At 37.3% G+C, this 14,670-nt stretch overlaps 1 protein-coding gene across 4 annotated transcripts in view; it reads left to right on the forward strand.

Moving 5' to 3' along the window:
- The window catches only part of SLC12A6 (solute carrier family 12 member 6), a 92,080-nt gene that overhangs the window by 7,140 nt on the left and 70,270 nt on the right, over positions 1-14,670 (forward strand). Inside the window, exon 1 of one of the 4 annotated variants that reach the window (XM_059058615.2) lies at positions 11,944-12,174. The exons of the other annotated variants lie outside the window; for them this stretch is intronic. Coding sequence (XP_058914598.1) covers positions 12,051-12,174 — 124 coding nt within the window. The 5' untranslated portion in view covers positions 11,944-12,050. Of the gene's footprint in view, positions 1-11,943; positions 12,175-14,670 lie in introns of those variants that run through there. 4 annotated transcript variants of the gene reach the window in all.

Consider the following 14,670-nt stretch of genomic DNA (forward strand, 5'->3'; position numbering starts at 1 on the left):
GGAGGAGAGAGCAAAGGAGTGTGTGGGGGGGGAGCTGTTACAGATAAAGAGCTGTCAACCAAATGCAATGTGAGGACTTTCTTTGGATCTAGATGTGAACAAAACAACTGTAAAAAGCCACTTTTGAGAAAATCAGGGAAATTTGACCACATACTTAGTGTTAAAAAATAATAAGGAATTATTGTGAATTTTCTTAGGTATATTTATGACATTGTGGTAATATAAAGCCCTAATCTGTAGAGATGCATATTGACATATTTACAGGTGAAACGAAGTGACTCCACCCTCCCTCCCCCCACGCCACAAAACAGTTGAGGAGAGATAGATACGATTGGCAAACATTTATAATTTGTTGAATTGGATTAATGAGGATTCATTTTACTGTTTTCTCTGATTTTGTGTATATTTGAAAATATCTGTAATACAAGCTTTTAAAAGGTTGGACTGCAATCCAGAAAGTATTTACTTATTTAAATTAATTGTATTTATTTATTTAGTTTTGGCTGCATTGGGTCTTCGTTGCTGAGCGCAGGCTTTAGCTAATTGTGGCGAGCAGGGGCTACTCTTCGTTGCGGTGCTCGGGCTTCTCATTGCAGTGGCTTCTCTTGTTGCAGAGCATGGGCTCTAGACATGCCGGCTTCAGTAGTTGTGGCTCCTGGTCTCTAGAGCGCAGTCTCAGTACTTGTGGCGCACGGACTTAGTTGCTCCGCGGCATGTGGGATCTTCCCGGACCGGGGCTCGAACCTGTGTTCCCTGCATTGGCAGGTGGATTCTTAACCACTGCGCCACCAGGGAAGTCCCAGAAAGCTACTTTAATAGAAAGGACTTTCTTTTATAGAGTCTGTCCTAGAATACTCTAGATATTTGATTAAATATTAGTGATTGGAAGAGTGATTGCTTCAACTTCTTGTCTTTTATCTTGGGTGGTCTCTTCTATATCCTCACTAATTCTTTCCATGAGGGGCCTCATTCTTTTCCTGTCAGAGGCATGTTTCTTGATTCCATATTCTCATAAACTTTGCTTTGATATTACCTGTACTGGAATGGAAAAGAAGGAAGAGGACACTCCTGGGTACCTAAGAATTTTATAAAAATCATGCTTCTCAAATGTTAAGGCTCTTAGAATAAGGGGAATGTTTCTAATGCTGACGTTTAAGGCAATTTGTACTGACCTAGAAGGACGATATTTTGCTGTAAACTTTTGAATTGTGGTGCTTTTTTTGCCTCCTCTGCGTGATAAATACTTCTGGACTAGCCAGACCCCTTGCAAGCTTCACTGGAGAAGGGCAAACTGGATTTCAGTCTCCCCAACCCCCTTGCCCTTTTGGCCTCATGTAATCTGCACAGCTGCACCTGGTGGGCTTGTTGACTCAGAATAGTGAAGATTTTATGTGTTTAAGTTCTTGGTGATGTGTTTCTTAGCAGTAGGTATGAAAATTTGGAGAGCCGTATTGTAGGAATTATGAAAGGATTTTATTTTGTGATTGTGTAAAACAATGTATTATTTTAATGAAATTTTATAAGTAAATGGAAAACCAAGAAGATATTCCCCATTAAAACCCTGATATTAATGCTTTGGTGTACTTTGTAGAATCCCTGCAATTATGTATAAAGATATGAGCACAAGACTGCAGAACATACACTACCACACACACACCGCACCTTGCTTTAACTGCAGAAGTTTAATATTTGATTAATAGGAAATATTATTACCATATTTGCTCAGTTCTAAGGTGTACATTTGTCATATTTTTCACATTTCTGATATTCAAGTGCATTTTACTTTTGAAGAATTTTAAGCTACTGTTAAATCACAGGTGGAATTCACAGTTAAGATTTCAGAATCAAAGCAATATTGTACAATTAATAAGTCAATCTGAGAGGCTATGCAAAACTTGAAAATTTGAAATTACCGCTGGATGTTTTAACTGAAAAAATGTAAGGGCTAAAGCTTATTTTTTTTCCCTTAAAATTTAAGTTTTTGTACTTGGAAAGGACAGAAATAGAAAACAAAAGCTGTATTAAGTTGTTAGGAAATGGCAGGTATACTTAGGTCTTAATCCTAACTTTAGTTTTTGGTTTTTGTTTTTTTCTTTTTAAAATTTCCTATTATTTTAACGGAGAGCTGGGTTTCAGTCTTCTGCTTTGTATTTTTGTTACTCCATTGCTAAGCTTTATTATATTGCATATGGCCTTGAGAAATCCATGCAAGATATTCAGTTGATAGCATTCATCTGTTTACAGTTGGAACCATTTGGTAGATAGCTTTAATTTTTGGCAAAGTGGTGCCTAAATTTCTTCCATTTTACCAGACAAGGCTGTTTTTCCTTTTGGGGTAAGGGTATTCATTTTTCATATTGCTAATTTTAAAAAAAGAAAACACTAATAAGTTTAAAACTCTTGTATACACATATACATTTTCACTTCGAGGAGCTATGATAATTGAATCCAACTGAAATTTATCTTTATTTTGAGAGCATTTGCTTTTAATATTTAAGCTCATTTTTTTATATCCAGAAATAATACTTATTTTCACAGCAGTTAATTTACATCCCAAGGTACATGTAAAAAATTCTGCTTTTGATTTATTTTTTTCTAATTTAGCAGTGTTCTAATTTCCAAATAAAATTTTAGGAATTAATAGGAAATAGAAAACAGTCTTTCCTATTAGATGAGGTTAATTCTTTCCTTTGCTGAAAAATCATCAGTTCTGATAGTTTTTCATTAAAAAAAAAAAAGTCATTTTCTTCTGCGCTAAGGTGGATTTCTTCTCCAGGAAAGAGCTGAAGCTGATAAGGTTAAGTAACCTGCCCAGCGTCATACAAGTAATAAATTGAAGAATAGTGATTTGAACCCAGTGTTTTTGATTCTAACACCAGTATTTTTGTCATTACACTTTCTCTGCTAATGGTGGTTGGCTCTGTTGAAACATTTATTCAGCTGCAAATGTATAGTAGAGCAAGTGTAAGGAAATGCAGTCTTTATATTCTGGGTACATTTTTGCAATTATTTTGCCTGGGATTGGGGGCATGAAAGGAAATGGTTTTTTTTAAAAAGTAGTAAAATGACATGTTTCCAGAGTAACTTAAGGTTCTGTGTTCCTAACAAGAAATCTGGCCTGGGCTTCCCTGGTGGCGCAGTGGTTGAGAATCCGCCTGCCAATGCAGGGGATACGGGTTCGTGCCCCGGTCCGGGAAGATCCCACATGCCGCGGAGCGGCTGGGCCCGTGAGCCATGGCCGCTGGGCCTGCGCGTCCGGAGCCTGTGCCCCGCAACGGGAGAGGCCACAGCAGTGAGAGGCCCGCATACCACAAAAAAAAAAAAAAAAAAAAAAAAAAAAAAAATCTGGCCTAACAATGTGTATTTTACTGTCTTTTACACAAATGATCTCAGATAACTAGGGCAGTATAATAGTGCTGAATTACATGAACAGTTACTGATTTAGTTACATTAGTCCATCTAAAGTTAATGAATATTCATATTTTGACCCATGTCTCAGTAGATCTATTTTAAAATGGAGTTTTGTTTCAGGGGAGGAAGGAAGCAATAACTTATAAAAACACTTGTTCTCTGAGGTGAAAATTAAGAAGGAAATTTTGTTTCAAATTATGTTTTCATTTTCCTTTCTTTATATTTTTAGAAATATGTCCTAAGTTTTGACAGTATGGTGCTTAACATCAGTTTTATTTTCTATACAGTATTGGTAGCCTTGACTAGAAGCCCTTATACCGTATTTCATAATAAAGGAATGAAATGTCATACATCAGAAATGAGATTCTGAGTTACTGAGTAGTCCATGTTAGTAGCTGCCAGTGCTACCTCTGGCTGGTGATTCTTGGGTCCTATCATACCTAGGGTATAATGACATTGAGATGAGCAGTCATATAGGGAATTGCAATATTGTGAAAAAGGTAACAGAAGCTGAGGGCTCTAAGTACTCAGAGGCTTTTGATAATGCCTTCTTTAGTATTTGGATCAGTAGCCAAAATGGAAGGCATAGCTAGCAAATTAGCTAGCCATCAACTATCCTACTACATTCTTTCCTCTAGTGAAGACTCACAACTTTAGGTCCCTGCAGAAGTAACTGGGCAAGGTAGTGCTGTGTTGTGCTCTCAAGATTCTTTCTATGCTTATACTGTATTACAGGATATTGTTTTATATTGCCTTTTATTATGTAGTTAAATTGGATAACGAGACTGCGAACTCCTTGAGGGCAGGAGCAGTGTCTTGTTCTCCATTGCATTCCTGTTTCCTGGCACATAGTGAACACTCAAATATATATTGAATAAATGCCTGATTCCTTCAGCCTCAGTAAAGCATAGATTTTTCTGATGTTTTGATTTGGAGAACTCTTTGTCATCCTTACCCTACAATATTACAAATCCATCAGAAAATAATGTCCTTTATATTTACTATCTTTCAGTCGTTAGTCCCCAAATACATTATTCATCATTCATGCCATTTTATAAAAATCTATTCATAGACTATTTTATGTAATTTTGAGATTTAGAAGTTTTAAGTCTGTACTATCCATGATAGTTGGTCCTCATCAAAGTAATTGATTCATTTAAGTCTTTTTATAATTGTCTACATAGTAAGGCAAAATTTAGTTTGTGATCATTTTTATATTTTAAATTAATATTTACTGTCCCAGTGTCTGAAGGAGAAAAAGGTTTTGCTGAGTATGGTAAATAGGAAATTTGTATATACATAATGAGAATCTGTATACTTTTCAGACTCCAACTATATCTCTAAATTTAGGTAGTGAACTGCTCATTCTCTTCTAGAAGAATGTTTAGATCATTCTCTAACAGAGCCATTCAGAGTGTTGTATGCAGCGGTGCTGGACCATGAGCTATTTATTATGTCTGTGAGGAGATGAGTTCAGAAATTCAGAGTTTTTAGAAACTTGCATAGCAGTTTGTTAAAGTAGGTTTATGTCTGTTGAATCTAATAATAAAAATTGGAATTTGTGTTTTGTATATTTTTCATTTTCTAGTAATTTTTATTATTATTATTGGGGTTTTTTTCAAAATGTTTAGCCCACAATGAACTGGAAATTTAGAGAAAAATAGTCCTTTACCAGAGATAATTTGCAATGAGATTGTGTGGTTCTAGATAATTTGCATAGCTTTTGTACAATACAGTTCTCAGTTTCTGCAAACCAAGAGGAAATACATATATGATTTGCTCTAAAATTGAATGGTTTTTAGTGATGGGATATAACAAAATATTAAAAACTGATAGAGAATCCTTATGTCGAAAATAATTTCCCACTGACTTTCCCTTGTTTCAGTCTTTTCACTGAACCTAATTTGTCTTCATTTTTTAAATAAATGGGTTGAATAAAATAAAATGCTGGTTATCATGAATTGTTAGCCATGATGAAAAATTGAATTGTTAGCCATGATTAAAAATTAATAATAGAATAGTGTAGAATGGTAAATTGTACTTTCAAAATATTACCCAAAGTAGATACATTCTTTTAAAGAATGGGCATGCTTTTTAAAAAATACAGACATAATATAGTCACAAGTGTTTTACTGAAACTAATAAAATAAATATAATATGTATAATATTTAGCCTAATGTATAAAGCACTGTGGAAGTAATACCATAAATGCCCTTTTTGCCCTAGCCTGGCCTTATATCTTACTGCTTCAAAATACCATAGATTTAAAAAAAAATTTTATTTTATTTAAGTATAGCTGATTTACAATGTCATGTTAATTTCTGCTGGACAGCAAAGTGATTCAGTTATATATATATTCTTTTTCATATTTTTTTCCATTATGGTTTATGACAGGATATTGACTATATTAATAGTTCCCTGTACTACACAGTAGGACCTTGTTTATCCATTCTGTATATAGTAGTTTGCATCTGCTAATCCCAAACTCCCAATCCACTCCTCCCTCACCCTCTCTCCCCACTGGCAAGCACAAGTCTGTTCTCCCATGGATATTGCTGTTGTGGTGGTGGGTTTTTTTTGTTTTGTTTTTTGTTTTTGTTTCTTTGGCCATATGCCGTGCAGGATCTCAGTTCCCCAGCCAGGGATTGAACCCGGGAACCTGGGCCCCTGGCAGTGGAAGCGTGGAGTCCCAATCGCTGGACCGCCAGGGAATTCCTTGGGTTTTTTTTTTTTTTAATGTGAGTGTAAATATTTCAAGCCTGTATGATGACTCTCATTTCAAACAATATTCAACACTCTAGAATCAGGAAAAGCATTTATGCAGCTGCCTGAATTTTATGTGAAATGAAATTTGATCATAAGTGATTTGTTTTATACTCAGATCCAAAGTTTTTTAGATTTCAGTAAACTTCATTTAGTTCATTGTATTTTTTTCTGACATTTTTTCTTTCTTTTTTTTTTTTAAAAGAAGATGTTGGGGGTAGGAGTTTATTAATTAATTACTTTATTTATTTTTGCTGTGTTGGGTCTTCATTTCTGTGCAAGGGCTTTCTCTAGTTGTGGCAAGTGGGGGCCACTCTTCATCGCAGTGCGCGGGCCTCTCACTATCGCGGCCTCTCTTGTTGCAGAGCATAGGCTCCAGATGTGCAGGCTCAGTAGTTGTGGCTCACGGGCCTAGTTGCTCCGTGGCATGTGGGATCTTCCCAGACCAGGGCTTGAACCCGTGTCCCCTGCATTAGCAGGCAGACTCCCAACCACCGTGCCACCAGGGAAGCCCTTTTCTGACATTTTTTAAATGAAAAATTTCAAACATATACAGAAGTTGAAAGATTGTAGGATGCACACCCATGTCCATATCCTCCAGATGCTACAATTAACATTTTGCTATATTTGTTTTTTTTAAAAAACCTCATTTTTATTTATTTATTTATTTTATTTATTTGGTTGCACCAGGTCTTAGTTTAGTTGCAGCCAGTGGGCTCCCTTAGTTGAGGCATGCATGTGGGATCTAGTTTCCTGACCAGGGATCATCGAACCCAGGCCCCCTGCGTTGGGAGCACTGAGTCTTAACCACTGCACCACCAGGGAAATCCATGCTATATTTGTTTTATCACATATTCATCCCTTCCATTGAGCCATCCTTTTTTTTTTTGTGTGGTATGCGGGCTCTCACTGTTGTGGCCTCTCCCGTTGCGGAGCACAGGCTCCGGATACACAGGCTCAGCGGCCATGGCTCACAGGCCCAGCTGCTCCATAGCATGTGGGATCTTCCCGGACCGGGGCACGAACCAGTGTCCCCTGCATTGGCAGGCGGACTCTCAACCACTGTGCCACCAGGGAAGTCCAATCCATCCATTTTTGAAGCATTTCAAAGTAAGTTGCAAACATCAGTGTGCTTCACACCTAAACACTTCAGTATGTGTATAATTAATGTGTGATGTATAATTTATGATGTTTTTGAGATTCATCCATGTTGTTGAATGTATCAGTAGTTCATTCCTGGTTATTGTTGGGTAATAGTCTATTGTATGAATATACTATAGGTTGTTTATATTGTGATGGATACCTAGGCTCTTTCCTGTTTGGGCTGTTATGAATAAAGCTGCTAAAAACATACATGTTCAAAAGTTTTTTTGTGGACTTAGCTTTTATTTCTCTTGGGTAAATACCTAGAAAAGGAATTACCGGGTCATAGGGTAAGTGTATGCTTAAACTTATTAAAAAACTGCCAGACATTCTTCCAAAGTCATCACAACAACATTCCCATCAACATTTGCTCTACATCCTTGCCAACAGTTTTTTTTTTTATAGATTTATTTATTTTTTGGCTGCATTGGGTCTTTGTTGCTGTGTGCAGGCTTTCTCTAGTGGTGGCGAGTGGGGGCTGCTCTTCTTTGCGGTGAGCAGGCTTCTCATTGTGGTGGCTTCTCTTGTTGCGAAGCACTGGCTCTAGGTGTGCGGGCTTCAGTAGTTGTAGCACGTGGGGTCAGTAGCTGTGGCTCACCGACTCTAGAATGCAGGCTCAGTAGTTATGGTGTATGGACTTATTTGCTCCACTGCATGTGGGATCTTCCTGGACCAGAGCTCGAACCCATGTCCCCTGCATTGGCAGGCAGATTCTTAACCACTGCACCACCAGGGAAGCCTGTTGCCAACAGTTTTAATTGTGATTTTAATTTGCATTTCCTTGATGGCCACTGAGCAGTTTTTCAAATGCTATTAGCCATGTGTATAGCTTCCTTTGTGAATTGTCTGTTTGAATCTTTTGTTCATTTTCTTTTTTAAAAATTTATTTTATTTATTTATTTTTGGCCGCATTGGGTCTTTGTTGCTACGCACAGGCTTTCTGTAGTTGTGGCGAGCGGGGGCTACTCTTTGTTGCAGTGTGCAGGCTTCTCATTGTGCTGGCTTTTCTTGTTGTGGAGCACGGGCTCTAGGTGCACGGGCTTCAGTAGTTGTGGCACGTGGGCTCAGTAGTTGTGGCCCATGGGCTCTAGATCGCAGGCTCAGTAGTTGTGGTTCACGGGCTTAGTTGCTCCGCAGCATGTGGGATCTTCCTGAACCAGGGCTCAAACCTGTGTCCCCTGCATTGGCAGGCAGATTCTTAACCTCTGTGCCACCAGGGAAGCCCTTGCTCATTTTCTGTTGCGTTGTCTTTTTATTATTAAGTTGTAGGGGATTTTTTTGTTTTGTTTGTTTTTGTTTTTTTTTTTGTTTTTTTTTGCGGTACGTGGGCCTCTCACTGTTGTGGCCTCTCCCGTTGCGGAGCACAGGCTCTGGCCGCACAGGCTCAGTGGCCATGGCTTACGTGCCCAGCCACTCCGCCGCATGTGGGATCCTCCCAGGGCACGAACCCGTGTCCCCTGCATCCGCAGCGGCAGGCGGACTCTCAACCACTGCGCCACCAGGGAAGCCCTAGGGGATTTTTGTATACTTGAAATACAAGTCCTTTGTCAAGCATATGTTTTATGAATATTTTCTCCCAGTCTTTGACTTGCCTATTCATTTTCATAATGGTGTCAGTTTATTGTATGTTTTCAACATTTTATTATGAAAAATTTCAAAAATACAGAAAATTGAAAGACTTAGAGTGAACGCTTGTGTACTCACCACCCAGAATCTATCATTAGTATTTTATTATACTTTTCCTGTCATATGTCTATCCATTTATCTTAGTATATGCATTTCAAGGTTTCACGGTTCACATTGCAGATATCAGCTCATTTTTCCCAAATACTTCAAAATCATATTGTTAGTTAGAATTCAGTATCTGTTTGCAGCTTTTTTTCTTTTGAGTTAACTTTTCATACCATGAAATACACAAATTTTAAGTGAAGATTGACTGAATTTTGACAAATGCATATACCTGTGTAACTTTATACTCTATCAAGATGTGGAATATTAACATCACTCTGCGAAGTTCTCTCATGCCCCATCTCCACTTCCATTCCCCCAGAGGCAACCATTGTCCTGTTTTTTTTTGCACCATATTACTTTTGCCAGCTCTAAAGCCTCCTATTAGTGGCTCCATATATTATGTACTCTTTTGTTTAAGTATTCTTAACAAAAAAAACAAAAACAAAAACTTTTGTTTATGTACTCTTCTTTCACCTAGCATAATGTTTCTGAGATTCACCTATATTGTAGGTATCACACTGGTTCATTCCTTTTTATAGCTGAATAGTAATCCTTTGTATGAATATATCAGAATTTATTTATCCATTCTCCTGTGGATATACACCTTGGTTTCCAGTTTTGGCCTATTGTTAATAAACTGCTATGAACATTCTTATACTATTTTTATTCAGGGGGGTAAATACTGAGGAGTGCAATTGTTGGATTATAGGGGAAGGTACCAGACCCCTTTCCAAAGTGGGTGAACCAATTTACACTCCAGTAACAATGTATGAAAGTTCCTTTCATCCCACATTCTTACCAAAATTGTTAGTCTTACCAGTTTTAGCCATCATGGTGGCTGTGGAATGGTATACCTCATTGTGGTAGTTTGTTGTACTTTAAATAGCTGTTTCTTACATCCCACCTTCTCTGTCTAACCACTGTTCCTATATAGCACTTACACATCTCTTCTTTGCCACTTTCCCCCTCAACGTTTCCTATACTACTTTAACCTTGCCTTGAATTTTTTATGCCCCTGCACTGTTATCTACAGTCCAGTCTAGGAGAGAACTATTGGTAAGTTAGCTCTCTCTCAAGTTGGTAAATAAATTACTCATCGTTTTAACAGGAATTTGTTACATTCCTACTTGTTTAGTTTGGGGGTTTTTTTTTAGAGGGGAGAGGTGACAGGATAACATTTGTACATAGGCTTTATGTGTACAAGCTGTACATAGATTTATAAACACAAGTAATTATTTCTGTCCACTGACTATAAAAGATTAGCCACAGTTCAACTCTCTTAATAAATATGAAAAGTAAGATCCCATTTGAAATATCCAATGGCACTAAAGTATTAATAAATTTGGAACCTAGAATATAATGTTGAACTCTGACAATTTGGTAGTTCCTTTGAGTAAATCAGCAGAGTAGCTACCTGAGTTGTAAATATGGAAAAATCACCAAGGGCACTACCACACCTGACTTAGTTTCTATCAGAGATAAAAAGCAGTTTCAAAGGCTTCTCAAGTGACAAACGTTTCTCTTTCTCTTGTAGTATTGATAGTTCTCAACTTTGGCTGCCTGTTAGAACTACCTGGGGGAACTTTTAAAAGTCCTATTGCCCAGGTTCTACTCCAGAGGAATTATATCAGAATAGCTGGGATGGGACCCAGGTATTAGTTATTCTAAAACCTCCCCAGGTGATACCAGTGGTGCAGCCAAGATTACAAACCAGTGTTACACAGGAGCCATGAAATAAAATTAGGTAAGTGTATATGAGTTTTCTTTCTATGAAACTTCTATGCTGCCTACCAACAAGAGTATTAGAGGTTTTTAAGTGGGGCTTCACCATTTACAAGCTCTGTGACTCTGGGCAAGTTCCTAGCCTAATGTTTCTGTTGCTGTGATGATTAAATGAGATCATAACAGAAAGTTTCTAGTGCAATGCAGAGCACAGAGTAGGTCTTTAGCAACTATTGGCTTCATTCTCTTTTAGAAGTTGTATATATTGGAATAAATGGGGATTATAAACTATCATTCTTCTTTAAATTTAGTGCAGTCTTGTTTGTCAGGTGTTACTAACAACAAAGCCCTCCTATTACATCATTAACATGGAAAATAGCACAGAGCTCAAGTTACTGAACTCCCTTGTCTAGGTGCAGAGATAGGGCCTCATACTCTGTAGTTAAAGTCATCAACTGAGAACACAGTTATCTGATAAAGTTAAGTATGTTATTTTAAGTGTGTGCTGAAGGAACTGTACACCTCTTAATCAGGGATTTTCTTGGATTTTTTTTCTTTAAAACACAATGTTTAAACTCTGTACAATACAAAAAATTCTGAACTCTTCCCTTTAATAATATTTTGCTCTTTAAACAACTTGGACTTTCGGGAGAGTTAATGTCTCTTCTTTGATGTCCTTGTATACACTATAGTATCTAGAACTATATCTTGTATAAAATATATGTTCATTAAATACTTGCCAAGTGAATGTTCTTATCTGAAAGATAAGAAAAAACTTTTATTGATTTGTATGAGTAGTTTCAGTATGCTTTGAAATAAAGCAACAACAGAAGCTTACAAATAGTTTGATTTTCTAAATTAATGTAAGTGCAAGTCTTTCTTTAAAAAGAAAAGTTTACAAAATGAACTGTTCGGTAATCTTTCTCCTGTGAGATAATGAGAGCAGTTCCATGCATTCTGCCCACTCTCCAGCCATTGGCAGCTCTGGGAAAGCAGCCTAAACAGCTCTTGGGATTCTTAGAGTTTAATAACAATAAGCAAGAGGTGGAGTGCTTAATCCTTTTAAGTGAATGGTAAACACTGTGGGAGGCGTGTCTTCTAGGTTCCACTCCCTTGGGGCTGTAGGTCACGTGAGCTGAAAGTACTTCCCGATTCCCAGACTAGGTCTCCTGTGGGCAGTGATCAGAGTCGGAAAGGGCACAGCAAGGAAGAGGTAGGCAGAGAAGGTAGACTGGAAGGAAGCTTAAATACAGGGAGAGCACAGGTTCCTAACTACAGCAATGCCACACTTCACTGTGACTAAAGTAGAGGATACAGAGGAGGGGGCAGCAGCATCGGTCTCCCAAGAGGGAGAGCCCAGCTTACCAGAAATAAAAGCCCGGATTCAGCATTCAGATGAATCAGGTGAGTACTCAGTGTGGGAGCACTGGGAAACTGGGGGTTTTCGTGAAAGAAATAGTAACTAAAATATTCAAAATGCCTCTCTTAAGAATGGAGAAAAGGTATTGTGGTTAAAGTACTTTTCAATCAACTGTTTCACTCCCTTGTATATCTGATAACTTATCTTACTTTTTTCACATTCTGGTTTGTTTTTCCCCACAATGAGTTCTGTGTTCATTACCTACAGGTGAAACTGAATCGGTGGCAATGTATGAAAAGCGTTTTCAAGCAAAAAGAAAGGCACAGTTAGAGGCAATTTATGCGGAATTTAGAATTCATCTTTTGCTCAGACAGTTTAAATTATATCTGGAAGAGTACATAAACAGGGAGCCTAGTTCAGTAGTTTTGTACAGTGGACTTTGCACTTGTGACTTTGCAAGTTATCCAGTATTTTGCCTCAGTTTACCAGTTAAACAGTAATTCAATAGTGAATGTTCTGAGAATTCTTTAATGAAAAAACAAAAGTACAGTAGGTCGTTATGGTGACTAGCATAGCTTCAGGTTTAATAAATTTGACGAATGTGATTATCCCTATTACTTTCTCTAAATGGTAATAGTTACATTTACTGGGGGGAATTGTGGTTTTGAATTTTTAACATGCCATTAAAATCTGAGTTAACATTATGGTGTTAAATACAGCCATAGTTTGAAGCCCTTTATATTTTAAGTCTGTAACTTTCATAATTGTCAAAAACTCTTCTAGTGCGTGAGTAAAGGTTATAAGGGAATAAAAATCTCTTACAATTCCTTTGGATTCCATGATTCTAACTGTCCCCTATAACAAGTAACACATCGCAGTTCTTTGCTGTAAACTGCTGTTGACCCTCTCTTGTCCTAGTAAGAATTCATGAATTTTAAAAAATCTCTAATTTAAAGATAAGGCTTATCAAGAAAAGTTCTATTTGTTTATCTTTTCCTTCTAGTGAGAGAATTTACTAGGGGAAGATAAGAAAGGTTTTATGGAAACTCTTTGTCCACCAGGTTATTTTTATTTTCCACCAGGTTATTTTTCATTTTGCTAAATAAATAGGGTGATAAGTTGAAAGTAAGGTTAACCTCAATAAGGACCTACGGTGTAGCACAGAGAATTATACTCAATATTTTGTAATAACCTATAAGGGAAAAGAATCTGAAAAAGAATACATATAAAAGTGTGTGTGTGTGTGTGTGTGTGTGTGTATATATATATATATATATATATACATATAAACTGAATCGTGCTGTACAGATGAAAATATTTGTAAATCAACTATACTTCAATTAAAAAAAAAGAAAAGAAGGTTAACCTACTTTGTACTTAAACCCGATTCTCTGCAAACTCTAGGTTAAAGAAGTTAAGTTCTCTTTTGTGATTGTGTGTTGGAAGCTGCAATTTCTTTATTGTTTGTGTTTGCTGCCCTTAGATTTTAATCCCATTAAGCTTTTGTTTTTGCTGTTGTCTCATTAATCCCACAAAATGCAAACAAGTGCATTCCTTATCACCTCTACTTAATTTTATTATTTCATCCTTACTGGTCCCATAATGTTTGGGGAAATCTGCTTTATTCACATTAGAACAGTGTTGAAATCATTTAATCTATTAGTAACCACCTAGAAAACTGGTAAAAAAAATTTTAGCAACCAACATTGTAATAAGTGACAGTGCTAGGCTTAATTTATTTTCTTCCATAGTAATTGTTTTGGACAAGGAAGAAGTGACAGATATAATCTAACTCGAATTTAATAAGGCTTTTTATTTTGGTGTTTTCCATGACAGCCCAGAAAGTATCCACTTGAATGAACTATTGTTTGGTAAATGAACAACTGATGGGAATCCATTATCTAAATTGTATATCTTTATTGTAGGATTAAATTAGACGGGGTGGGGGGGGGAGGAAGGAAACGCATATGGAGAAAACCTCAAAGATTTTTTTGTATGTGTTTTTTTGTTTGTGGTTTGGTTTGGTTTGGTTTTTGCTTAGGAGTAAAATGTTCTTGAGGATAGATAGTGGTTTTGGAGCAGTTGCTTGAGATGTAGTAAGTTGTAACCACTTGTTCTTCTGAGTTAAAATCCTAAATGGATTGTGGTTTTGTTGCAAGCACTTCTCATACTAGCCAGTTATGGAACCAGTCACTTTTTAAAATTGTTTCTCCTTCTTTGTGAGGAGAGAAAAATATGATGTACCGTCATATAATTTGAACATATTTAGAAAGCAGATCATCCTTTAAAATGTGTTTTTTAGAAGATGAGATTTATTTGAACTAGACAGGTAATTTGAGATAAAATAGAAATATAAATGTAGACATAGGGCTTCCCTGGTGGCGCAGTGGTTGAGAATCCGCCTGCCGATGCAGGGGATACGGGTTCGTGCCCCGGTCCGGGAAGATCCCACATACCGCGGAGCGGCTGGGCCCGTGAGCCATGGCCGCTGAGCCTGCGCGTCCAGAGCCTGTGCCCCGCAACGGGAGAGGCCACAACAG

Source organism: Kogia breviceps, chromosome 3 (assembly GCF_026419965.1).
Source record: "Kogia breviceps isolate mKogBre1 chromosome 3, mKogBre1 haplotype 1, whole genome shotgun sequence".
Taxonomy (NCBI): Eukaryota; Metazoa; Chordata; class Mammalia; order Artiodactyla; family Physeteridae; genus Kogia; species Kogia breviceps.